The sequence below is a fragment of the Athene noctua genome, chromosome 1 (assembly GCF_965140245.1).
Source record: "Athene noctua chromosome 1, bAthNoc1.hap1.1, whole genome shotgun sequence".
Lineage (NCBI taxonomy): Eukaryota > Metazoa > Chordata > Aves > Strigiformes > Strigidae > Athene > Athene noctua.
This window is the reverse complement of record NC_134037.1, coordinates 159563295-159588170: the sequence shown is the minus strand read 5'-3', so window position 1 is coordinate 159588170 and position 24876 is coordinate 159563295. Positions and strand designations below refer to the sequence as shown.

Sequence of the window (24876 nt, the reverse complement as noted above, 5' to 3'; positions counted from 1 at the left end):
TAGTAATTTCTGAAAGGGTTCTTAATGTTTTTATTTTTTAAAAGCTGCTGACTTTTGTTCTCTTTCGACATTTTTTGAAAACCAACTTCATTAAAATCTTACTGAGTACAGAGAAGAGTGAATGTTGCCTTGAATAAGCCTGGGAATGGTTAACTACTTGCCTGCTTTAGATAAACTACTTAACATACAGATTGAAAATAGTTAAAACCAAACAAGGGGGATTTATTTCTCATTATTTTTTGTCTAACTAGTGCTTACTGGTGTTTGTTGATGGGGAAACTTAAGGTGCAAGAGATAGCCCTGAAGAGGTCCAGCACTCACACCTGAAACTAAAAAGCTCCTGTAAATTAAGTAGTACTTTGTCTGAGGAAGGGTATGTGTTGATCCTGTGTTATAAAGTGAGATCACATCTCCTCAACTTTTCCTTACCATTCTTCTTTCTGTGTTGTGATTGCCAAATACCTGGCACACGTGTCTCCAGCTCTCCTCATGAATTAAGAGCATGGGAGAGGCAAGCGGTTCCCCTGCCAGTGGCAGGAGCAAGAGTTGGAGGACCAGTTGAAGGGAAATGTGACCAAGTGGTATCCTATGCAGCTCTGCTGGTTTCTGTCACCTGCTGTGGGGAACCAAGGACACTGGACAAGGATCAATGAGTGACCTGGGCTGACTTTCCACAAGCAGTTTTTCCCTTGACAGTCTTTTTTGGTATTTGCTTGGTGCTTGACTCATGCCATGCTCTAGTATTGAATGTCACACATGGCAGTGATGTGAGCAGAACTGTAAAGGAGCTCATCAGTCATGAAAAGATGCATAATTGAGAGAGGACTTAAGTACATGAGTACAAGAAATAAAGTGAATCTCCGAAAAGTCAGAAAACTGCAAGACAGGAAGCAATTAATACTGAGATGCACACAAAAATACCGAAACATACTTTATGTAAAAGAGCCTGAAAATGATGAAAAGAATGTATTTCAGCCAAGTAATTCTCCCCACCTGCAGCTTTTTCTTAGTATCCCTGTTTCTTTTGTATTAACAATATCTCAACACTGGACTGATGATTCTGATATAAGACTTTTGGTTGTGTACCAGTGATCTTTTTCTGTCCTGAATGAAACGGGTCCTTTCTTGAGGTGATCGGTGGCCCTTTACCAAGAACACATGCAGCACCCATATGTATGTTGAGGCCAGGGCAGTGTTCCTGTTTCCTCTTCTTCAACCTTCCAAGGTTAGTGAGTCCAGAAAGTGTTGTGAGTATGTCCCCTGGTGAAGGGGCTCTTGGAAAAAATGTCTCCTTAAGAAGAAAACCTTTGTTTCAGCCAGTTCCCCAAATACTTTTTGGAGAACAAAAGGCCTTTGGTGGATTTAAACACTGTGTGAGGGAGGATTGCTCTGTATTGCAGCACAGTCACAATAAGGAGGATGAGACCAAGGGGAATCTTATTTGGTAAAATGAGCATTTCTAAATACCTGGAATCTTTTCTGTTACACCCATTCTGGTAGTAAGAAGTCCTTAGCATATGAGATGTGGATCAGAAATCTTTTGGTTTTCTTTCCCTTGTTTCCATTCCTTGCACTCCTACACCCACACATTGCTTTACTTGACAGGGATGTGTGCACTTCAGTGTGGATGAAAAAGAACTCAATTGTTTTGAAGGAGAAGAAATATTTATCAAGAAAACATTCAGGTTTTGTTATCCATGGCAACTTTTGGAGGGCATGGATGGTCAAGATAATCTAATCTCTTGTCCCTTGCACTTCTTTTCCAGGCTGAGGTGGCCAGTGCTCCGAGGAACATTTCTGTGTTCCTTTTACTGCAGCTTGCTGTAAAAAGCTGCACAGATGTGTTTCAAACAGAATGGTGGCTGGCATGTAATGACAGACATATAACTGTATCTTCCAGACAGTACTGTATAAACAGCCTGAGTGCACATACTTTTTTGTAAAGTGCTGTTACCTTTGAAGGTACCACTGTCCTATTTCATTACTCCTTTCTTTCTTCTTGGTTGTGCCCCAGGATAATTTTCACTGTCCTGGGATTCTGTTTTGGGAATCCTGACAAAATCTTATTAAATCTTCACAAAATGGTCTCATTAAGCCTTTCACACTTCAAATCTGTTCCTTAGAGTTTTCTAGTAGTGTTCTTTTTTTCAGGATTATTCTGTTCTGTAAATTTTACCGTCTGTTTTCTGTAGATCAAACAGTTTCCAATAAATTCTTGGGTTATCTGTCCTCCTTTTTGAGGAACCCAGTAGTTCCTTCTCTTATGTTGTATGCAGAATCAAGCAGTCTTTTCTAACTTACCTTGACTTTCAGCACCTTCTGTCTTTTCTTTGCCTGATCTTTATATAGCATTACAGATGATCTGTTTTATTTAGACATATTGCTGTCAGTTTAGGATGGGACTTGGAATCCCCAGAAAAATCCCCCCTGCTCAAAAAAAAACCCACCAAATGACTCTGCAGCAAGTACTCATGGGTGGCATCCTTCACTTTATAATCTTTCCCACCGTTAAGTAGCTAGGCTTCAGTTCCCAGTGTGTTCACCAGTACTCCAGAGCAGGTGACCATGTCCTGCTACAAATTTATCACACAGGACTGCTGTGATGATGGATTGAAAAGTAAATAGTGAATCTGAGAAGTCTGCTGTCACTACAGAGAAGAGAGGGGAAGGAAGCAGTAGGCAATTAAGCACTGTGTGGGAGGAAGAGAAGAGATTTTTGCTTGGGCAGCATCATGTAGGAGCTCTGTGACTGAGGCAGGACAGAGTCAAGTTATCCAGAGTGACATTTCAAGACTTTATTATTCCTACTGTTTCCTAGCTCACTACTTCCAAGAAGTTAGGCAGGATTATATAATTAGGATGAAGGATGTGGGATGTGTCTGCAACAGGTACTTGCTCATTTGTGGCAGAACCTTCACAGATGTACCCACTGCACTGAGGAATTGGAAGGGAGAGCAACTCAGTCCTGAAATTTCTAAACTTCCTGAGCTGGACTTGCACCTGCTTCTGGGCCTGTTTCTCAGTAAAAGATGTTAGAGAGGCAGCATTTTGATTTGTGGCACAGAGCAAGAAAGTTTGCTAGTGTGAGTGGTTGGTGCCTAGAAAAGGCAAACTGAAGAGGAACCCCTTTAGCTAGTGTTTTTGGGGTGACCTTTGCTGCTGCTCATGCTGATAAGTTCTGGGAGGGTGTTTTTTGACTTTATGGGCCTTTTAGGAAGATGGGGCAGGCAGAGGAATCTCAACACGTGATATAACCCAGGATGCTGGGGTAATGTGCTTTAGCACAGTTCTGTTATATTGTATTAATGAGCAAGAGAGGGACAGGAGAGGCATCTTCTGTACTCCTGGCAAGATTTTTTCCTTGAAGGTGGGAGAGACTAGTGGAGAAAAGGAGAGAAGTAAATGAACTCAATGTTTCAGTGAACCGTTGAGGTGCTGCAGACCTTTAAGGAATGTTTATATGCTTTGTCCATAAAGATGCCAGAGCGTGTGATGATGTGAATTTGAGTCTTCTTGCATGTAAAGAGATGTACCCATTATTGGCATAATGCATCAAATATGAATGATGCTTGTGTTCTGTCTGGAAAGTAAGACAATTTTATCAGAAAATGCAGTCAGGCAAAAAAGTCGCAAAGTGAGCAGAAATTCCATTTAGGTCTGTGATCAAAGAGCTACAGAGGAAGGAGGAAGAAGGTTTGAGAATAACCATTTTTTGTGTATGGTACCTTATGAAAATGAACATATAGTAAACAACATGAAATACAGGTATATTTCTTGGTATATAGTTCATTATCTTCATCCAGACAAGTGTACTTTGATGGATTGTACCTAAAGGATTTTAGCCCTTCCACTCCAGAATTTTGTGTGAGGTATTTGGACTTCCCAAAAATCACAGTAGAACACATGGTATATCAAGACAGGAGCTCCTTGTTAAGGTGCATGTGTAGATATTTAGATGCCAATGAGTTCATTACAGTGGGTTTTCTTTTACCTTGATCTTGTGTCCAAAGCATGGTTGTATGTTGTGTGCCATCGCAGTGTTTGTGAAAAGTAGCTTAATTGTCATGATTTCGCAAAATTGTTGAAAAAGCATGAAGACAGTAAGGTGTAGTACAGCTAGAATTACGATTCAGTTTTTAATCTAATAAAAGAGCTTTGCTCATCCCAAATTGTTGCCTTTTGTAGCCTAATAAATAGAGAAGGTAGTTTACTTGAGAGATGTTGCATTGGTGTGTATTTCTTGCTATGTATGCTAAATAACAAAACAATAAACCACATTTTAGTGGGTGTACTCTCTTTTTTTGAAGTTTGGTTGAAAGTAGAAATACAGAAGCATTCAAGGACTTCTTTGAAGTGGAAAAAAAATACTAAAGCAGTAGGCATTTGTTTTGATGCTGTGAAAATGTCTGTTGAAGAACCACCGGCCTTACTTTTAGATGCTTAAAACACAGTGGATGGCTTTGCTCAAAAAATAATAAACTCCAGAAGTTATGGGAAATAACTTCTTGGAACTTTGAGGATGAAAGGGTCAATGCAGAGACGTGTTGATGGGGTCCATGTTGCTTTTGGCTGAGACTATGGAAGACAAAAGAGCTGCAGCTGTTCCCACCTCATACCCCAGAGGTGGCTATGCAGGTTATGCTGTCACTTCTGCTCCTGCCCTTCAAATTCGGGTCTGCATTGCTGTCCATCTGCCATGCCATGGGTCTCTCACTGAAATTCACGCCTTAGGTTACAGATAAGACAGTGGAGTGGGGACCGTTTTCTTACAGAGGAATTTTTGGGTGCAGTTTTATAGTCAGGAGTTAAGCCTGTTATTCATTAGAAAAACATAGGTGATCTAAGCTGCTGGCACACAGACATGTTTTATCAGCACCACCTTGCCTTTCTGTTGGCTGATGGATGGGTTTTAGGGAGAGGCCTCTAACTTTGGCATTTAGGCTGGGGTCAAGAGAGGTGGTTTTGAGCTTTTTTAAGGCTAGCAGGGTTGCAGTGCAGTGCTGGGCTCTCTGCCTCCCCACTGGTGTCCCTGCATGCAAGCTGCTTTGCAGCCTGGCCTTCACTAGTGGCCGTTTCAGCGTTGTTCGATGATGCTCTCAATGCTTGCAGGTTACTGGGAGAGTGTGGTATTTGGTAACCAACTGGGTACTGGTATTAATATTGGTAGTCCTTCATAAGTAACGCTGTAGGTAGAAATTACCTTTATGTGGGCTTTTACATACTTCCTAAACACCTTTTAAACTTCCATTTAAAACTAAATCTGAAATTGGAGAAATCTACAGATCCCTTGTTTACTTTAGGCTATTAAAGATCTTCAGTCTAGTTTAAAGGATTTTAACGGTCTGGCTTAACATGTCTTATGCCCAAGTTCAGAGGAAAGCCATGCTGTGGGCCAGAGCAGGCATCCATCCCCGGGGGTTTGGCAGAGCAGCAAACCCTCCTTCAAACCAGGTTTTGACAGGCACAGCCTCTCCCTCTTCATCTGTAAATACTGAGTCTAAAATAATGAAGTACACTATGACTGGTTCAGTATGTTACTAGAGAATTACGCTTACTGAATCACTTTACTGAAAAATGAAATGCGTTTTTAAAGTGCTTTGCATCTTCTCTGCTTTTCTGGACTTCTGAAGAAAAGAAGAAGCATTTTCAATAAAGTGTTTTTTCTTCGCACTGAGGCCAGTGTGTTTGGCTTGCACTCAATGTAGATTGCAGCTAAGTTTTAATTATTGACGTTACAAATAAGAGAAAGCATCATACATAAAGACATATAAACATCACTCTTAATAAAAGCACCTAAAGTGATATGGCTGCTTAAATAAATATAATAATGTGTGTGTAACATAATATGTGATAAGTACGTGTGCCTGGATAGGCACAGGGGCTAGCAGAGGTGTTGCGGGAGCGGAGCTGCTGCTCCTGGGAGCAGGGCAGAGCAAAGCCCCACAGTAGCGGGACAGGGAAAGGTGCAGGGTTGATCTGCTCCTTGCTGTGCTGTGCTGAGCATGTGGTGACTCGGGATAATCTATGCAAAGTTGTAGGGAAAAGACACATTTCTCTGAAGGTTCTCAAATATGTATGGTGCAAGCACTTGAGCTTGTAAATTCATTTCAGCAAGGCCCTTGTTCTTGTCAGTGACATGGAAAATGAAGCCTTGAGTCCTAGAGCCTCAGCATGTGTGCTGCCTCCTCATGCAAAATTTAGCACAGGCTTTGTTTGAAAGTACTCCTCTGAACATAATTTGAACATGCTTATTGTTTTGGTTGGGATCCTAACCATCTGCTAGCAGGTGTTTCGTTTTGTCATGGATTTTGTTTTATTACCTTTATCATCTTACTTTGCTCTCTTTCTGTGCAATGCTGTACGGATCCTCACATCTCATCTGGTTTATGCAGTGGATGGAAAAATCTGCTGATCAGGACTGTTTCACACAGTGTGGTATTTTTATTTTCAAGTACTTCACCCTGACATCATATCTGCCATTAAACAGATAGGGCAGTCATCTTCTTACGAGCATGCCCACTTGCTGAGCCTTTTTCTTCCTAGAGAAGATTAAAAAGAGTGTGTGATTAGGTGCCTTCACTATAATCCCAATTCTTTTATTAGAGGTTGATTTTTTAGTGCTCTTCATCTTTGTGTTGAAAAATTAAATTTCTGAACCAGAAATTCTGGTCTTACAGCACAAAATCTGTTGTCATTCCAAGAGCATTTTTCAGAGAATAGGTTGTGCTTGTCTGATATAAAATTATGTTGTAGTAAAATGTGAGATCATAGCCTCTGGCAAAACTGACTTTGAAAAACGTGAACTGCTATCCCATTGTGATACACCAGGATGGTGCATTCTGAAGGTCTGCTACAAACATAATGGAGAATTGGGCATTGGTCAATTGGGCATTGACGGGGGGGGCGGGGGGGGGGGGGGGGGGGAAGAATTGTGGAGACCTGCAGTTAAAAGACATAGGTTTGAGTTAGCAACAAGCAGCTCTTCAAAAATGCAAGCAGCAAATTGTCAGTCTTAAGCTAAATGAATGGTAGGCATGGGGTGGTGTTTTTTTGATGGGGTAATGTGATCTCAGAATTCCCCTCTGGGGCTATTTTCTCTGAATGGGTCAGAAACACACAAACCAGAGGGGTCTGGTTCTGTCCTGCCCTTCCCTGCAAGAGTGGAAATGCAGCTACTGGAAAACAAGTAGCTATTACACTTGTGTGTTGGATCACTTGAGGGAGTTTAGTGATTTATGAGCTCACCAAAAGACAAATTGTGCCATCCTGGTTTATTATTAGAGTAACTCAGCAGAGCACAGATGTACAGCTGTAATCAAAATACAAGAGATGCTGAAGAAGGCAGAAGAGTACAGGAAAAAGTGATGAATGTAAGCCCGACAGAGGCAGTGCTGGTGGTGATAGTAATACCAACCCTTTGGTGGATTTGATACAGATTTTGCAAGCACTTCTGTCTGTGGTGTGGCCATGGTTTAGTTGTGGCTTACTAGGAGCTGGGTAGGCAGTGAGGTAGTGGAGGTAAGGCGCTAGTAAGGACAACAGATGAGCACTGGGCCAGGGAGGCTTTTAAGGCCGTGCTGCTACCTGTGGAAATGCTCATACAACTTAAGCCTCGCAGACACTGTGTTGAAGACAGTCCAGTGCAGTGCAAGTTGGTATGTTGATGTATTAGAAGAAAAAATAATACTGGAGTTGAATTACGTGTTGCGATCCCAGCACCTGACAGTGGGAATAACTAGTGCTGAGCTGGGATGCTCCATCAGTCAAAAAAATGTTCTGATGCGTAGTTACATCAATCATGGCTTGTACTGACAAACAGAAGAACTATTACAATTTTCCCATATTTTCAGAGCCACGTTGCCCCCCCCTTTTCGGAGGCACAAAATTGCTCTCCCTTCACACGTGCTTATTTTCCCCTGTGTAGTCTATGTGTTACTTGTTCAAAAAAGCGAAGAATCCTCAAAGTCTTATGATTCAGAAGCATTGAAAGTTAAACATGTACTGGAGTGATACAAGTAGAAGCTTGTCTGCGAATCAAAGTGTTTGAAGTGCTTCTTTCTGATGGATTTGTGTTTCTGTTAGACTAGCCTAGGCAAAATAGACATTGTGGTTGTCAAGTGAATTCAATTTAGTTCATCAAACTGCCACTTGAACATTAATTTTTAAAACAACAGAAATAGAACAAAAGCTTTGCATTTAAAGTTCAGTCATAATAAATACAATTAAATTAATGAACAAAGTTTCCAGGGTATGAGCTCTGTGTATGTGTGAATAATTGGCAGAATTAAATTTTATTTGTAATAAAAAACTGAATTGAAGGCAATAGGAATCACATGCAAAGTTGTAAGTGATTGCTATTGCCCAGGTTTTCACAACCCTAAATAATTTATTATAATTCTGTGTACTGGGATGTTACATTAAACAACCAACCTTCTTTCCAGCTCCTTTCCTTCTGAAAACTAGAAGGGAGCTTGTTCCAATGGATTGTTTATTTCTGTAAAATTCGGCAACTGGTTGCAAAATGGAGCCTCATTTGAAATGAGAATTTGTGTTACTGTGAGGATGCTGTTACCTTATGTTCAAGTATTTCTTTAAGTGTCTTGATATGAGTTGGTTGATATAATCAGACACTCAGAAATCTAATTTTTTTAAATTAATTACATATACATACTGTTAATGACACTGCAGCCCAGGCTGCATTGCCCAGAACTTTGGACATACAGCTTTCCATCTTATATTTGGTGGGTGTAACTCTGGTACATCCATACTTGTTACTTTTTGCTAAAATGATGTAGGCTTATTTTCTTCAGGAATGAGGTATACCATTAATTGCCTTCTAACTTCACAGACACGGTGTTCTGACGATATTATAGGGTGTTAAGGTAAATGGAATAGCTTCATGCAGAGATTATCAGGTATGTTTGCATTTGGACTCCTGTGCATATCAGAAGTCAGATGACACAAGCTTGCTCACATCCTTGTGTTCATAACTTCTGAAATCAGATCTAATTTGCCAGAGTAATACACATTCCAGGATTATTTGTTTTGTTTTGTTTCATAGACATGTTTGTCATAAAATCTACTCTGAATGTTTTGCGTGCTTGAACAGCCAGAAAAGTGTAACTGCAGTTCTGTATGAAGTCATATGTCTTAGAAAAGCAAAGTCAACATAGTCTGTGAGTCTTCAGCAGAACACCCATGTGTTTGCTTAGTGCTCATGTACTCGACTAAATTGAAGTATTTGCAGTTACCACTTACGTACTGAGTGTCTTAGGGTATGTGGCAGGATGGTCCCCTATAAAGACAAGTACAGCTGAAAAAATGGTGCAAGTTTATTCAAATCTCAGTGAAAGATTTGGGTGTGGTACCACTGGGATCATAGACTTTGCTAACAGAAGCTGTAGGTTTTGTATTTTGGGTTACCAGAAAGTGTTTTAACTCATTGCTTCTGCGAGTTTGTTTTGGGCACCTCTACAAGGCATTTCTGTTAATAATTTGCAGGCATTAGAGTATGTCATTGAAGGATAAAGATAACAAAATCCTTTTTAGCCTAGTAAACTAACTGACTGATTTTTAAAGGCTTCAGATCAAAAGCACTGAAATACAGGAGGGAATTTTAAGCGAAATAGACATCTTGGTGATTAGCAAAAGCATATACATCTATTTGCTGAACTCTGCTTTCTCCCAATGCATTGGGTGTTGATTATTTTTAAAACTGACTTTTTAATTGTAAGCCTCAAGGGCCATTTCATCAGCTCCCTGAGATGACCCTCTACTGAACAGTAAACTCACAGTCATCTCATTCTGATTAATTAACCTGTTACTACATCCATGCGTGCAGCCACTGGGCGACCTTGGTTCATTCATTTAACACACACAGGCTGTAGTTTTTTTGGAGGTTACAGACAGTGCTTCAGGGAGCTGATAGTTTGTGCCAGCTGAGTCATGTGCTTTCACAATCCAGTGTCTGTTCAGTATATCGACTTCTCGAAAGTACTCTGTAATTTTTCCATTTAAAAAAAAAAATCTTTGACATGGTTTGGGGTTATTTAACTGTAATGCCAGAATTGTACATAATTACAGTTATTTTAGTCTAATAAATTTTGTTATTTATCAGTGGAGTTTCTTCTTATTTATCAGTACAGAAGCTGTGAGCATTGTTTAATTCATTAGTGTGTGCTGAAGACAGCACAATCTCTTTGGTCAGTTACGTCTTTGGTAGAGAGCCTTTTTTCCCTACTTTGATCTGACCAGATACTCAGGTGATCCATGAATCATCTTGTTCCCTGGCTGATGAGCTCTACTTGCTCATCAGCCTTCTGGACTAACCTGAATTTGTCTGGCTGATGAAACAAGGTTTCAATAAAGAGGCTGAATCAACAAAAATAACTAAGTGGATTGTGTTGCTGTTAGTGCTGTAATTCAGCAGAAACATTTTTGAGTTGTTTGAAACAATGTGTTAGATTTTGTGTGGAAAAAATGAATATTCGAAGCACTTCTAACCCTCTCTCTACTGCTGCTCAGATGCAGAACGTAGATGTCCCTCTCTGTCTCTGCACTCCCCTTCCAGCAGCTGCATCCAGTAACTTCTGATGTGCACCACACACATCTTCAGTGGGTCCTGCGAGTTACACACTGGGTATATGGAAGTTAGCATATTATGCTAAAGGTTTCATAATCTAATACATCTCTGAGATCAAAGACATGAGCTACTTTCAAATGGAAAGTTAGAAGAAGATGATAATGGAAGCACCATTTAGAAACTGTTCCATTCTCTGCAAACAGACCCTGCTACTCATTTGCAAAAGCTGACCTATGTCTTGCTAAAGGTTTAACAGGATGAGGTACTGGAAGCAAAATGATCTACTCTCTTATTTTTTTTTCTTCACTTTGTTTTCCCCTTTCAGTGGGCGAGTTTGTGAGTGATGCCCTTCTGGTACCAGACAAGTGCAAGTTCCTTCACCAGGAAAGGATGGATGTGTGTGAAACTCACCTGCACTGGCATACTGTTGCTAAAGAGGTATATTCATCTGTCTTAAAATTTCCTGCCTCCCTTCTTTAGAGCTGTATCACTCTTTTGAGGATGAGTTTAAATATAACAGTGACATGGAAAACAAAAAGCAGTAGTTATGAATATTTGAGTGAATAGCTTTTTGTTCTGTTTTGTAAGGTAGGAAATAGGAGTCACTCTGAGCACATCAGAGTCCACAATTGAATACTTAATGTTGACCTTTGAACACTGACCCTGTTTCATAGCGCTTGGGTTTTTTTCTTCACATCCACTCACACACCCACCATGTTTTCTGCCTCTTCCAGCTTCCTGTGTTAGTGCTGCTCTGGAACTAAAGATTGATCACTAATGCCTAGGCTTTGCTTTTATCATCATCCTCAATATGGATATTGGTATGCCAGGTGCTTCACAACAGTCAAACAGGCCTCAAAGAATGCAGCGTGTGTAGTTTGGCATAAAAGGGTAGGAGAGCTGATAGGACACAGGACTAGCCGAAGACATTTTGCAGTCAAGCACAGAGTTTTAATACTTTACCAGTATTTTACTGAAAACAGAAATAAACCTAATATTATAATTGCTAACGCGTTTTAGACATTTTTGTCCTTATGTAGAGGTTGTGGGAATAAAAACTGAGATGAACTTCAAAAAGCTTTCTGGCTGCTATTTTGTTTGGAAGCTCTTAGTTTGTATGTTATCCCACTTTCTGGAGATCAAAATTGAAATGTGCTCATCAGCTTCTCAAATTTTCATTTCTTGCTTGAATCATACTGTTTCCCCTCAGATGAAGTGTTTAAGGCATCAACCTTCATGCAGGCAAATTTTAGTCTATTTTAAATACTTGCAAATTTGGAATGGCATAGCTGAGAACAACATTGTCACTGTGCACCAATGAACTATTTTACTTTTTTCATCTGACCTACATCACTATATCTTTCTGTGCTACATCACTATATCTTCAAGGTATAATTATGCACAACTGACTGTTTTCCCAGCAAGGCTAGAAGGTGCTGTACTGGCAGAGATGTCAGACCAGATATAGTGTGTTTCCAGTATAACAGATATTTTAAATATTATTCTATCTTGCAATGAACTTTCCCATAGCATTAGTACATTGGGATCAGGATTAATGCATCATATTACTGTTCTGTCTTCAGGTTTTCTGCTTATGAGGCAGAGCCTGTGAGGATTTTAGACAAGAGGATATGGAGTTGTCACATATATGGGAGGAGATGTCTTTGTATGTTGGGAAAGATCAAGGGCAGGGGAAGGGAGAGCTTGCCACTTACAATCGTCATGCAGACATGGATAGGGAGCTGCCTATAATGCAGGTAGTGAATGCACACTTGACCACTCTAAATCGTGTTTCAAAATTCAGAGTTCATGCAGTTGACCAGATTCAACCTCCTAAGGCAGTATGCACCCCATTATGTTTTTTCAAGGTCTGTGATTTTTGTTTGTTTGTTTCCTTTGTGGAAATATTGTTACTGTTTTCTTTCTATTTTCTGTAGTCCTGTAGTGAGAAGAGTATGAATTTGCATGACTACGGCATGCTGCTGCCCTGCGGAATTGACAAATTTCGTGGTGTGGAATTTGTTTGCTGCCCGTTAGCAGAGGAAAGTGACAACCTTGACTCAGCTGATGCCGAAGATGATGATTCAGATGTCTGGTGGGGAGGTGCAGATGCAGACTATGCAGATGGAAGGTAAGAGTGACTTTTAACCCTTCGACTTGTTATCATTTTAACGTTGCCAAAAATCTGTCTAGAAGACCTCAGTGTGGAAGAGTCGCTGCTCCGTATGTGAACTTGCACATACAGTGGTTGAAAGCATTTTGTACTTGCTTATTTTTAACTTTCAACAGAAAAGCTTATTGTTAGTACAGTTATTTTGCTTTTGATGCCTTCATCTTTTCTTCAATGAGGAGTATTGTCATATTTATTGCAAAAATGCTTAAATACATACTTTTTGACAACTAAATTATAAATACTGTACTCATAAGATGCTTAATGTTCAGTTTGGGGTACTGCAGCAGATACTCAGCCGACATAACCGTTGGAGGTTTTGAAATGTCTTCATTCATAATAGGCGTTAGCTGTATGCCGTTATTACTGTAAGAATATTTTTCTACTGACAATTACTTTCTAAATGTGATCTAAAAGAAAATCTGTTTTAATATCTAGCCTTTGACAGTTTTGTTAATATGCTGCTGTTAAGATGGAGTATTGAGGTTTCATTTGCAAGACAGCAGTGGATGGGAAAATACCATGCTTGTCTTTACCCTTTAACATCCCCTGTGCATGTAGGCTAATTCTGAGCCAAATATGGGTTATGACTGTTGCAACTGAGAGGTCTGGTGCTGTCATATCCCTTTAATATCCCTCTCTTGAGCTTTCTAGCAGCCCTGAGAACAAAGTTGTATCCTTTCAACTGAATTGAAACAACTCTCTAAGATCGCTTTCTTCATAAAACAGTGTTCAAATTCTGTTTGTGCTCCCTAGACTTCCATCAATTCATACTGTGCTAATGCAGTCTTTCTACTTCTTAGGTGATGATACTGCATCTTTTACAAATACTATACAAAATCCAAAACTTGGGGCAGATTACAAGTGATTTCAAGGAGAACCCTGAAAATAAATGGGGACCAAACAGAGTGAATAATGCTGGAAATTAATAGTTCTGACTTGCGTTATGTCTGGACTTTTTAATAATCCAAATGGAAACAAGTTCAGGAACAGTGCTGAGATGAAGGACAGAAATTGAATTGCTGTAATGTGGTGCAAAGAGATGCATTAAGACAATGGAAAATTAGAAATCATGGTGGGCATCTAAATCTTTCCTAACAAAGCATCAGTAAGCATTGCAGGGAGGAGTTATTTTGTGAATAATGGAATAAGCTTAATTAAAATAAATACTTCCTCATTGTAGTTTCCAGTTTTTTCTCATAAATAGGAATTAATGGTCATGACTGTTCGAGGCAAGAAGCCTACATCAAGCGATATTGCATCCTCCCCCTTGACACCTTCAGGCTTTTTTCTGACTTGTACTTCCAACAGCTGTCAAAGTGTCACAATGAATAAGGAATTAGTGTACGCCTTGTTCCAGCTGAGAAAAATTTGCTTTTTTTCATCATATATATATATGCACACACGAGAGAGAGAGATACATAGATCTGTCTTGCATACCCATTACCTGTCTTATCTGTGTATCTTACATTTATTATATATACCTATAAGAGTTCACAGGGGTGTACACAGTTCTGTTTGTAAATCAGATATCCCATTTATTTCTGTCTTTTTCGTGTTTGTCACTGAACATGTAATTTACGATTCTAGTCTGTTTTGTTCATCATAAAGCAGTTTAATAGAAGAGATGAGTTCAAGAATAACTTCATAAATTTTGTATCCTCTAGGAACAGGAGCTGTAATTGCATTTGGACCCGTTTCTGAAGTTCCAAGCAAATACTGATAGGTTTTTTTCCCTCCCCTCCCATAGAAGTGCATGGAAAAGGAAAATGAAAGGATCCTTTTATGGGGCACTTGCACTTCAACTGCAGATGAAGAGACAAGTAATCTGTAATTCCTTTACACTGACTCACTCATTTCTTGCTGCCTCTTCATCTTCCCGACTGCATTTAAACCATGTGTACTGGAGCCAGAAATACTCTTGAAATTTAGTCATATTAAAAAAAAAAAAAAAAAAATTACTTGGTTCATATGCAGCAGTAGGTGGTAGTTCAAATTTTTGTGTGTGTATTTATACATATATCAGCATATGTTTGTGTGTATATAAATATATACATGCCTTATTCCTAAGCTGATTGTGAGGGAGGAAGGAGGAGAAAGGAAGTGAAATATAAGGGGACACTTTTCTAATACTAAATTCCCAGTATTCTCTGCTACTAAAGCATCTCTAAAGTGCTTAAAAAAGTCTTTGTTTTTTACCTTACATGGGTGATCTCACACTGGCAATGTTTGTTTCATCTTGAAGCCTTCCAAAGAGTTTAACATCCCCTTGTGTGTAAGTCCATCTTCAGTGTGACTTTTTCTTTTCACACAGTAAGGTGCTGGTAGCTCGTGCACTGGCTAACACCAACCCTACTGCTCAGCAGCTCTGAAGCAAAGCCCTGTGTCAGAGGAGATTTGGGCTCATGGAGCCCCTCTCTGGGCAGGGAGGAAGGATGGTGTTGGGAAAAGTGTCCATCAAAGTATTTTGATCAGGAATCATGATAGCATTTGCTTGGGTCAGATCAACTGAGGGCAAGTTGTTGATGTCTTCCAGTTGATGGCTTTTAATGCACACAGGGTGCACTCCAGATCATGAGACACACGCTGTTCTTTTCAAGGGGGGGCACTTGCTCGTTTGGGAGAATTCCTGTGTTTGGTTTGCCAGTTGTTTTGGAGCCCACTGCAGCTTGGCTTGCGGTGCTGTCACAGGTGGACGTTCTTCCTACCCAGCATCTGACCACCACCTGGATCTGGGCGTAAAAGGATGTGGCTTGCCTCATGGTGGGGCTTGTTTGGCAGTACTTGGGGAAAGGAGGAAGGCTGTATTTTGGTGACGGGTGTGATATACCCCCTTTTGTTCATGAGGCCAAGAAGCAGGATCCACCTATGCATTTGAAACTGTGTCATGTCATGGTCATCTTGAAATAGCATATAACTCTTAATAAGAGTTCACAAGCATTTTTTCAGCAGTGGTGCTCCTTGCTGTTATCCACACCTTTAATTAAAGTTTACCTTGAAGACTGCCTGAGGGACAGCCAGATGCAGGTGCTGGCTTTCAGTATAGCTGCAGAGCTCTCCCTGCATAGCTAGAACTCAAGTCAAGTGACCTACAAGCTCTGGCTGCCCTTGAGACTCGGCACAGCCTTGTGGTCCTCCTGCCTGTACCTGGGCTTTTGCTGGAAGCTTTGGTGTCCTTGGTGTCCAACGTTGAACATCTTTAGGAGTGATGGCCAAGATGGAAACTTCCAGGTTTTCTCTGTCTACATCTCTGTCAAACATGCCTCTCCTCATCTTCCTGTCACCGTGTGTGAGACTTCCCAGGCTCTACTTCCCACCAGGGAAACTGCCTGTTGTCATTTTCCTTCTTTTGCAGTAGGGAAACTGAGGCACAGTAAGTTTCACTGTTGGGGGTTATATCTTAAAAGAAAGCTTTTAAGTAGTCCTATGGCTCAGGAGCAGAAGATGGTGCCTTAACTTCAGCCAGGTCTCATTTTTCTAGACAATCTGAATATATTTTCAAGGTGAAAACCAGGAGATTTAATTTCTCATTGTTTTTCCCTCAGCAGGTTAGGCCAAATTAGTTTTGTTTGTTGGGTCTATAAAACATATGTTCAAGTTGATATAATGATTAGGTAGTGTTGTAAATGTAGCATTGTAGGGAGTAGGGTATTTTATAAGGATTTGGTTTACAGTTTCTCATAAACTTAAGCCAAGCGAAATTTTATAGTTTGTTTTTACTTGCCATTAGGACAGTTAATACGGTAAGGGTTTTTACTACAATAAATAATCCAAAAGGGTGCAGTCTACTTTGTGCTGATAATTAGGCATCTGTGAAACTAAAATAAATGTGCTGTATAGCATGGTAATCAAGTTGTTCTCTGGTTTTGCAACCCTGTACCAGACTGAGCTTAAGGATGAGGGCTCATCTCCCAGACGCTGGGAAAAAAAAAGTGCTGTATCCTTTTTGACTCCAGAAAGAGCTTTTTTTGTCAATGATATTTGGAAAACTGACTTTCGTCTTAATTGCCTCCTCCAAGTCTAATCCAAAAAATCCTGAAAGGCTTTTAAAACTTGTCATTTTTTTCTAAAGATGGAAGGAGCATTGTATATGTGCCTGTTATGCTGAATTGATTCCAGGTGAGACCTTACGCTTTAATTATCAGTCTTGTTCTAGCATTTAGGGAAGAGGACTCACAGGGGCCTGACAGAATTGTTTTGAGTAATTTGTTAGAGATCCTCACTTGATGTGGAGGAAGTATACATTTCATTTATTTAGCTTTCTACCTCTTCTTATGTCTTTATGACTTTAGTGGTACGAAGATGTCACCACACATTTTACTTAGTGTCTTCCCTTCAGAAATGTCTGCAAGTTAATCTCAACATCAAATTAGTTACAATCAAAATTCCCCAGAGTGCTGTCATTAAATCAGGCTGTCACAAGGTGTGTTTAAATTGGCCACGGTCATACAATGCCCTGACCTGATGTAACAACACACTGAGTTCTTGTAGTGTATTGCACCGCTGCCTTGGCACAAAGTAGGCAGACAGGCAATTGAGATATCTGCCTGTGGCACATGTTTATGAAGAATGCCTAAGTCAGTCAAATTTAATAGGGTTTAGTAATTTCTATACTTGGGAAATTCTCTTTCCTTTTGCAAGTGTAGCTTTGATTAGCTACTGTATAAATTCCCTTTGGGTCTCTGTGTGCCAGACCAGTGGGAGAGTTAATGCAGGCAAGATTTGGGAAGCTGTTGGTGTTTTAAATGTGAATGCAGGTGAAAGCAGGAAGATGCTACAGCGTGACAGTTTTTTAGTGTTCTCTATGCTCACGGTGTCTTGTCAACAAGGACATTCCAAAACATGAAATCCTCTTGCCCCATTTTCCCCCATTACATCTCCCTGTGTTCCTCTCACCCTTGTTTTTCCCCTGCTCATCTCTTCAGAGGTATTTGGAAAAATAACATTGAAAGAAGAACCTTTAGGGAACTGTTTGACCCAGGCATATTAATTGACCAGGGAGATTAAGAAAAAGTAACCAAAATGCTCTAATCTTCCTTACCTGTTTCTCTGATGGGTACTTTAGGCTCTTTGGCATTTGAACTCCATTCAACATGGAGGAAAAAATTGGCAAAACTAGGAGGATTAAGGTGGTGATGTTGAATGCATTGCCTTTTCCCATTTCAAAGAGAGGTTTCTGTGTTGCATCCCCAGAGAGCCTTAATGGGACAGGCTTTCAACCCTATGTTGTCAGCAGCTGGCTGTCCTTGGTTTAATTATACTGCAGGGAGTCTGGCTTCTGACACCTGGAGTGAACCTCTGCTGTGGCCACATGGACCCTGGGGTGTCAGGCCCCATGTGGTGGGGAAGTGCTGCATGTCTGAGGAAGAGTCAGGCCCTCAGCGGTGTCTGGATATAGAGTGTTGTTGGTGCAAAAATCAGGGGGAGGGGACCAGATCTTTCCGAGATTATTCCTGTTACTTAAATCCTTCAATTTCTTCATACTGGTGTCTAGTATGTAGAGACACAGTGTTTCTTGACCATTCTTCCCTCTTCCTTCTCTCCCATTGTTCTTACTGTTAATGTCTTCTGGCAGCATTGAGCCAAAAATCTTTGGTTTAATTGGAAGTCCAGCTCTGACCCCAAAAGATTTGTCTGAAGGATGTAGAAATGGGATATCTAGAATCCTTTTGAATCAAGTTTTCACTATTCTAAAGCTAAAAAAGTGTTATTCCTCAAGAAAAGGGAGGGTGCCAAGGCTAAATTTTTCATTGGAAACATGCTCACTGGAGGGGGAAAAAAAAAAAAAAATTGTCATGAGTATTCATCTGTTTTCAAGCCATTTTGTCACTCATGTTAAAAGAAACAACAAGTTCTCCTTGATGTAAGCTTTTTTTCATTAAATCAGAAAGTCAGTTTCTAAAATTTCAGTGAGGAATGCTCCAATGGGAATCTCCTAAATAATTATTTTAAAAAGCTAAACTTTACAACCAAAAATCCACTCCCTACTCCCCAAGCACTTGCGCCAGTACAGCTGAACCAGGCATGAAGCTGGACCAAGGGTCTGCAATGCAGGCTCTGTCGTAGAAGCAAGAAGTGACTTGCATTTGGATGGATAACAAGATTTCCCTTTTTCTGTACTGTGCAGACTGAGCTGTAGGCTGTTCATACCCCTGAAAATGTAAGGAAAACTGAACTTTGTGCCAGCAGGGTATGCCTACTGCTGTGGTTCAGGGTCTGCTTGGCGGGGAGCTCAGTGACACAGGAGCAGGGAGGGGTGTGGTGAGAGGTGGTGTTCTCATCAGCTGTCCTAATACAAATTGTTCCTAGTTGGGAGTCAGTGCCCTAAAATGAACAACAGGAATTACAAACTTGCTTAGCTTTTCTTGCTTTTTTTCCTCCCTCTTCTGAAGTTTGTCATCAGTATAGGTTAACACCAGTTATTGAAATAGGTACATTTTGCACTACATCAATTGTCTGTCTCTAAATTCGTATTTTAGAGAAACTGAATTTATTTGGGGAGACAGTGTAGCAGGTGTTCTGACTTTTGCAATATAATATTTCAGCTAATTGGTTAGAAGCTCCTATCTTGTTGATATTTGTAGTGGAACTGCTAGAAACTGAAAAAGTGCTTTATACCTGTTCTAAAACATTATTAAAGGTACAGTTTCTCCTGAGAACTTCTGTGTTGTCATAAGTATTGTAATGATAAAACCTAATTGCTTTTCTTTATAAATTTAGCTAAGGCATCACCAAATTGTAGGCATAATGTTACTGCCTATGTTGGATAATTCCTGAAGTGTTTTGTCCTATTCACATATTTTATATGCTATTAGCATATTGTCTCACATTGTTACATTAATTGGGTTTGTTTCTCATGTTGGCTGTTAGTCAATATTTTGTAGTTCATTATATATTTTTAATAACTGTTTTTCCTTTTTAACATGGAGGTTGTTAAAATTCAGAAAGCACAGAAACACCAGAGCATTCGTGACTAGAAAGACTGGTAAGTGTTGGATTTCTTCTCTAGGACAAGTAAAGTTAGCATGGAACTGATGAAACAGCGCATTGCTTTGAGGTAATTACAGTGATGCTGAGCTGGCAAATCCAATCACCATTTAAGTATAAAGCATTAACTGAAGTGATGGATGAGGCTATGGGTGGAGAGAATTAATCTAACTGAGGAAGTGATAAGTAGAAGATAACCAGGCTTTCATTAGGTAGAAGGTTGACTTGCAGAGAAGGGTTACATTTTTTTGACTTCACGAAACAGAGCCATTGACTGTCCTGTTTACCTTAATAGGCAAAAATTACATAAGCAAAAATTTTAAGTTGTCACTTGTAATGACTGAAATGTGGGGGAGAGAGAAAACTTCCCTATGTATGTTCATGTAGTAATCAACTCAAGAAACCTTTCTGATACGTCTGCGACATGTTCTGAGAAGTTCTTGTGACATCGTGATATATACCACCCCATTTCAAGTGCTGTACTATTTATAATGCATGAAAAAATGGAAAGTGAGAAATTTACAGCTGGGTTTTTCAACATGTTGCACCAGCATGAGTGTGTGCCAGTGGATGTGTAGCTGGATATCCCTCTATAAAGTTATCCAGCAGTTCCTGCTCTATTTTACCTTTACCAGTGATCTGTGTAACAGTTTTTGTGGTCTGTACTAGAAATAAGACCTCAGCATTGGGGTGGCTTATAGAAATTTAAGAATTCCACCTCTTGTGAGGCCATGCTATTAACAGCACAGTATAGTAAAGCATTTTCTGTAATAAGTTGGTTTGGGGTTTTTTTTTGCCTTCTAACAAAGGCTACACACTTCAAATGCATGGATGAAAGAGTAAAAAAATCTAGGGTTTTTTAATCTCCCCCTGACAGAAAAGTTTTCTAGTCTTGAACACAAGTGTTTTGACTTTGGTTACATGATGACAAGCAGTTTCTTCACATAGGATCTGTATTTTGATCAGTGCTGAGGAAAAAATAACACTCAAATTTTGACTTGAATGAAGAAAAAAAGGTTAAAACAGTAAAATGTTGACTTGGAGAACTGGATCTATGCTTGCTTCTGCCATGAAGGTGGTCTGCATCTTGGGATGCTGTGGCTACCATAAAAAGCTTGATAGAAAAGGTGCTCCTTTGTCCTCTGGCTGCATGAATGGAGGTAATTTTCTCTGCAGAAGTCCTGGCCTCTTGCAGCTGCTGCTGGTGGCAGCTGTATTTAAACAGTTTAAGATGTCACATTCTCTGAAGAATCTTAGTCGGTATCTTAAATTGAACACGCAGAGTTATTGCATGCTTCTGGTATTTTTTGTGTTTGCTTTCTCAGTTGTAAAACAGTTATTCTTTCAGTTTTACCCAGTTGTTGTTGTGTGAGGGTACCGAGATGATGAACTCCACAAATAGGCCAAGTACTGTGTTTGGTAGAGCATTCAGACAGTCTGCCTCAGATAAGCTGTAGGATAGCAGATTGGACAAAGAGATACTGATTAGTCCATTCTGAGTACAGCAGAAATTCAGTGGAAACAAATGTATTGTAACACATCCAGATTTTTCTGCTGATTCTCAAGCTGGGGCTGTGCAGGTGACCTTCACTCTGCCATCTTCCATCACATTGAGTCTTAATGCATTTCTGATGTCAGGATTTTGAATTTAATATTTATTCAGTGTCATCAGGCTCACAGAGCCTGATTTTGTGTGTTTGCAACCTCTTCAGTAAAGGAAAGCAAAAGGAAAATAATTATAAGTGACAAAATGAATGTCTGAAACATGCTAAATGATATGAATTGCTTGTCCTGACTTGCTGTGCAGTGGAAGGTGCCTGTCTGAGTTTTTAAGTTTAGCTGTCTTTTAATAGGTGTTTATATGTGTTCGAATATCACATTATTTCTTCTTATGAGATACCTGATTTACTAACCTAGTATAATCCAACCCTAATGAAAATAACCAAGGCAGTTTTTAAGCAGTTTGTGCTTTTGGTCAGTTAAGATAGACCAGAAACTTTATTGCTTAAGTACTTTGTGGATCAGACTTTCAATTCAGTGGCAATCACAGTAATTTTCTGGACTTTAATGCCAATAAGCCATTTAAAAGATCAGTTATGTAGACTGGAGGTCTGGCATAATCACTTACTTTCCTGGTTCTGTGCCTAATCTCACCAGTGCAGTTTAATTCTTGCTCTGCTGTCCATTCCCTGCCCACTTCCACCCCCCATACTTGAGGAAAATCTATCTTTTTGGTATAGTCCCCTACTCCTAGACTTTCAAGGTGAATGCTGGAATCTTCATTTCGCACTTGGTTTTGACTTCCTTTCTTCTACTCCATGCAAAATTACTTTGGTAGTTCATGTTTAAATTTACTACCTGGAGTTTTACATAGTTACTATACTCAGCTTAGTTTTGTCGTTGACTAGTGTACCAAAGAAAAGGTTAAATAATGAAAGATACGGTGAGGTGGATGCTCGTGCCAGAGTGCACTGTTGGCTTAGTTTTTAGCTTTAAGTAGTTTCTGTGGTGACTCATGTTTAATTATCCCCATTATTCAGAGGAATGCAATGGTCAGATCAAACCCGGTTCAGAGAAATCTTGTCCTTTGGTCAGAAGAACTTTGCTAGCATGCAGGGTTTGGAAAAACATTAGATAGAAAATACCCAGGCCTCTGATGTGCAGGTTTTTTGAGTGAGAGTTTGGTTCCTTGTCTGTTAGCTTTCTGACTTGCTTTTAACTAAAAGCCTGGTAATTAGACCACCTCACATGCACTCATCTTCTTTGGATTCCAAGCATGTACCCTGCTTTTGTAATTTCCTTTGTGTTTCTGATTTGTGTTTTCTTTTAAGGCATTAACTCTTAAAGCATATAGAGGTTGAAAGTTGAATCTGTCCATTTCCACTCCCACAGTTGACGAACTTTGTGCTCTGGAGATTTCCTATACGTGGGGATAAATACATATCTATGCTCATCATTAATCTTCTGCTGTAAGCAAAGCTATACCCAGACTGAATGCTTGACAATCCAGTCCCATCACATGTTTCCTGGAGTTCATTTGGGAAAGCTGTAGAGTCCGTAGAGAGGTGGGGGTTTTTGTGCTTTTGCGAACCTGAAGCACAAGATGCCGGAACCTGTGATGATGGCACCTGCAGTAGTAAACGTTATGAATGCATAAATTACCATCGGCTTGGTCTGTAAGGTTGAAGGAGCACAGGCTGCAAGTTATGTGCAACAATTGCATCTCCTATGTGAATTCCCATGACTGTCTAGAGCCAACATACATGCCCTTGCTCTCTAGGCAGTCAGCAGCTTGTTGCTACTGCTGATTCAGTTCCTCTCCTGGAATTAGCTTTCCCCCAACTGTCTGCTCAGGCTTGGTGGCTGGTAAAAACCACAGTCCAGATGGAATCTATTTGCAATAAAATATAGTTGCAAAATTTAGTGAATGTTAATCTTTCCCAGATATTAAAATATCTGTCTTGAACACCTTTTCATTCTTTTTCACCCACTGATGGAGTGTACGTTTTTGATCAAGTTACTTGGCAAAATTATGGTTTAAATACATCCAAATGGATGACCATTTATTGCAGACAAATGAGCCACTTCCCAAAACCAGTAATTAGTCCATAGTTATTTGTTATCCTAAATTGAAAGCTTTGCCACATTGTTGTCTGAAATTAATAGCTGCAGACAGAAACCTCTTCTTAAAACGTAGCTTATGCTGCAGCCCCATGAGTTCTGAAACACTGCTAGGAAGAAAACTCATTGTTCTTGTCATGCGTGTTCTGTCTCTGTCCCCATTGCAGGTTATTGGAATATGAAAAGGAAACTACTTTTTCTTGTTTCTTGAACAGCAAGACATAAAATAGTTTTTGCTTTCCTTCACTTTACCTTTCTTTCAGTTTTATTTTCACAATGTGACCGGATAGTGCACTCTTCTGAGTGAATACATTGGTGTCCGCTCCTACTGCAGTGATGGACTGAGAAAATGAAGTTAATAAATAAACATTACTGATCCGTGGTTTAAATACTGCTTTTAATGATGTGCTTAGGTGCACGCTAGCAGGAGTTGTACAGTGGTATGTGTTTTAAAACCAGAAAATATGCCCGTTGGAGTGCTTGGTATGTTTCTGTGGGAGTCAGTTATCTCTGAAGGCTGCCTGGAACCCCAGTGTGTCTTCAGCATTGGAAATGGAGCTGAAACCACCCAACTTCAGATACCCTGTTTCACCACACAGGGGAGCATAGATGATTTGTATTAGTGACCCAGCATGCTGCTTGGACGCTCAAGGGAAGCGTCATTTCCATGATAGGGAGAAAGGATTTTTATTATCCCATATGTGAGGAGGTTGAAGCGGAAGGTTCAAAGCCATGATGCCCTCTGTGTCTGCCATGAAAGGAAAGTGCCAGCCCTCCTTGCCAGAAGTCACCACTGACAGGAGATTGAGAAATACTCATGCAGGGGGTGGTACAAGTATTTTGCAAGTATTTTTATGGCTGCATTCAAGCCTAACAATTTATTTACCTTTGTTGTTTACTGCTGAACTGTTAAATTCAGATGATGATAATATGGCTTTACAAATCTGTGAACTTATCAATGTATCAAGTATTTTTGAGCAGCCTTTGAAAAATCCTGTCACCAGCACCACAAAGCTAAGGCGAAATGTCAAGATTTTCTTGTAAATGAGACGCTGCAGTCTGTGGTGCTGATAAAACACTGTCTGGGATTGTGTCAAGGGAATATACAGAAAAAGCTGTCAAGGCATCATGGTTCCAGGAGAAACAAGATTGAGTCATACCCGTTTACCAAAGAAGGTAAAATGTAATAACAATACAGGAAGTAAGCACACCTGATATTACTACTAAATAAAACTTCGAGACTTTTGAGAAAAGTTTCAGTATCCCCATTCATTTGGTAGTAAACCTTTGTTTGAAAATGGTGGATTTAAACTGATTACTGAGGTGAAAGGTGTGCTGAAGTTAGATGCACTGCCTGGGAAACAGCACTGTCGTGGTGCTAGTTGAGAAATGTGAATGGTACCAGAACATTTAGCGTGACAGGGAGAAACAGCTCTACAGACTGTGCAAGAGAGAGGGTTTTGTCCCAGTTTGAAAGGTTGATGCTTTACTCCAAATGTTGAAATATGTTTATTCC

General features: G+C 39.9%; 1 protein-coding gene across 3 annotated transcripts in view; it reads left to right on the top strand.

The window, feature by feature from the left end:
- Positions 1-24876, top strand: part of APP (amyloid beta precursor protein) — a 233121-nt gene that overhangs the window by 100035 nt on the left and 108210 nt on the right. For all 3 annotated transcript variants that reach the window (XM_074902362.1, XM_074902352.1, XM_074902342.1), the window contains exons 4-5: positions 10908-11020; positions 12520-12713. In XM_074902362.1, coding sequence (XP_074758463.1) covers positions 10908-11020; positions 12520-12713 — 307 coding nt within the window. The remainder of the gene's footprint in view (positions 1-10907; positions 11021-12519; positions 12714-24876) is intronic.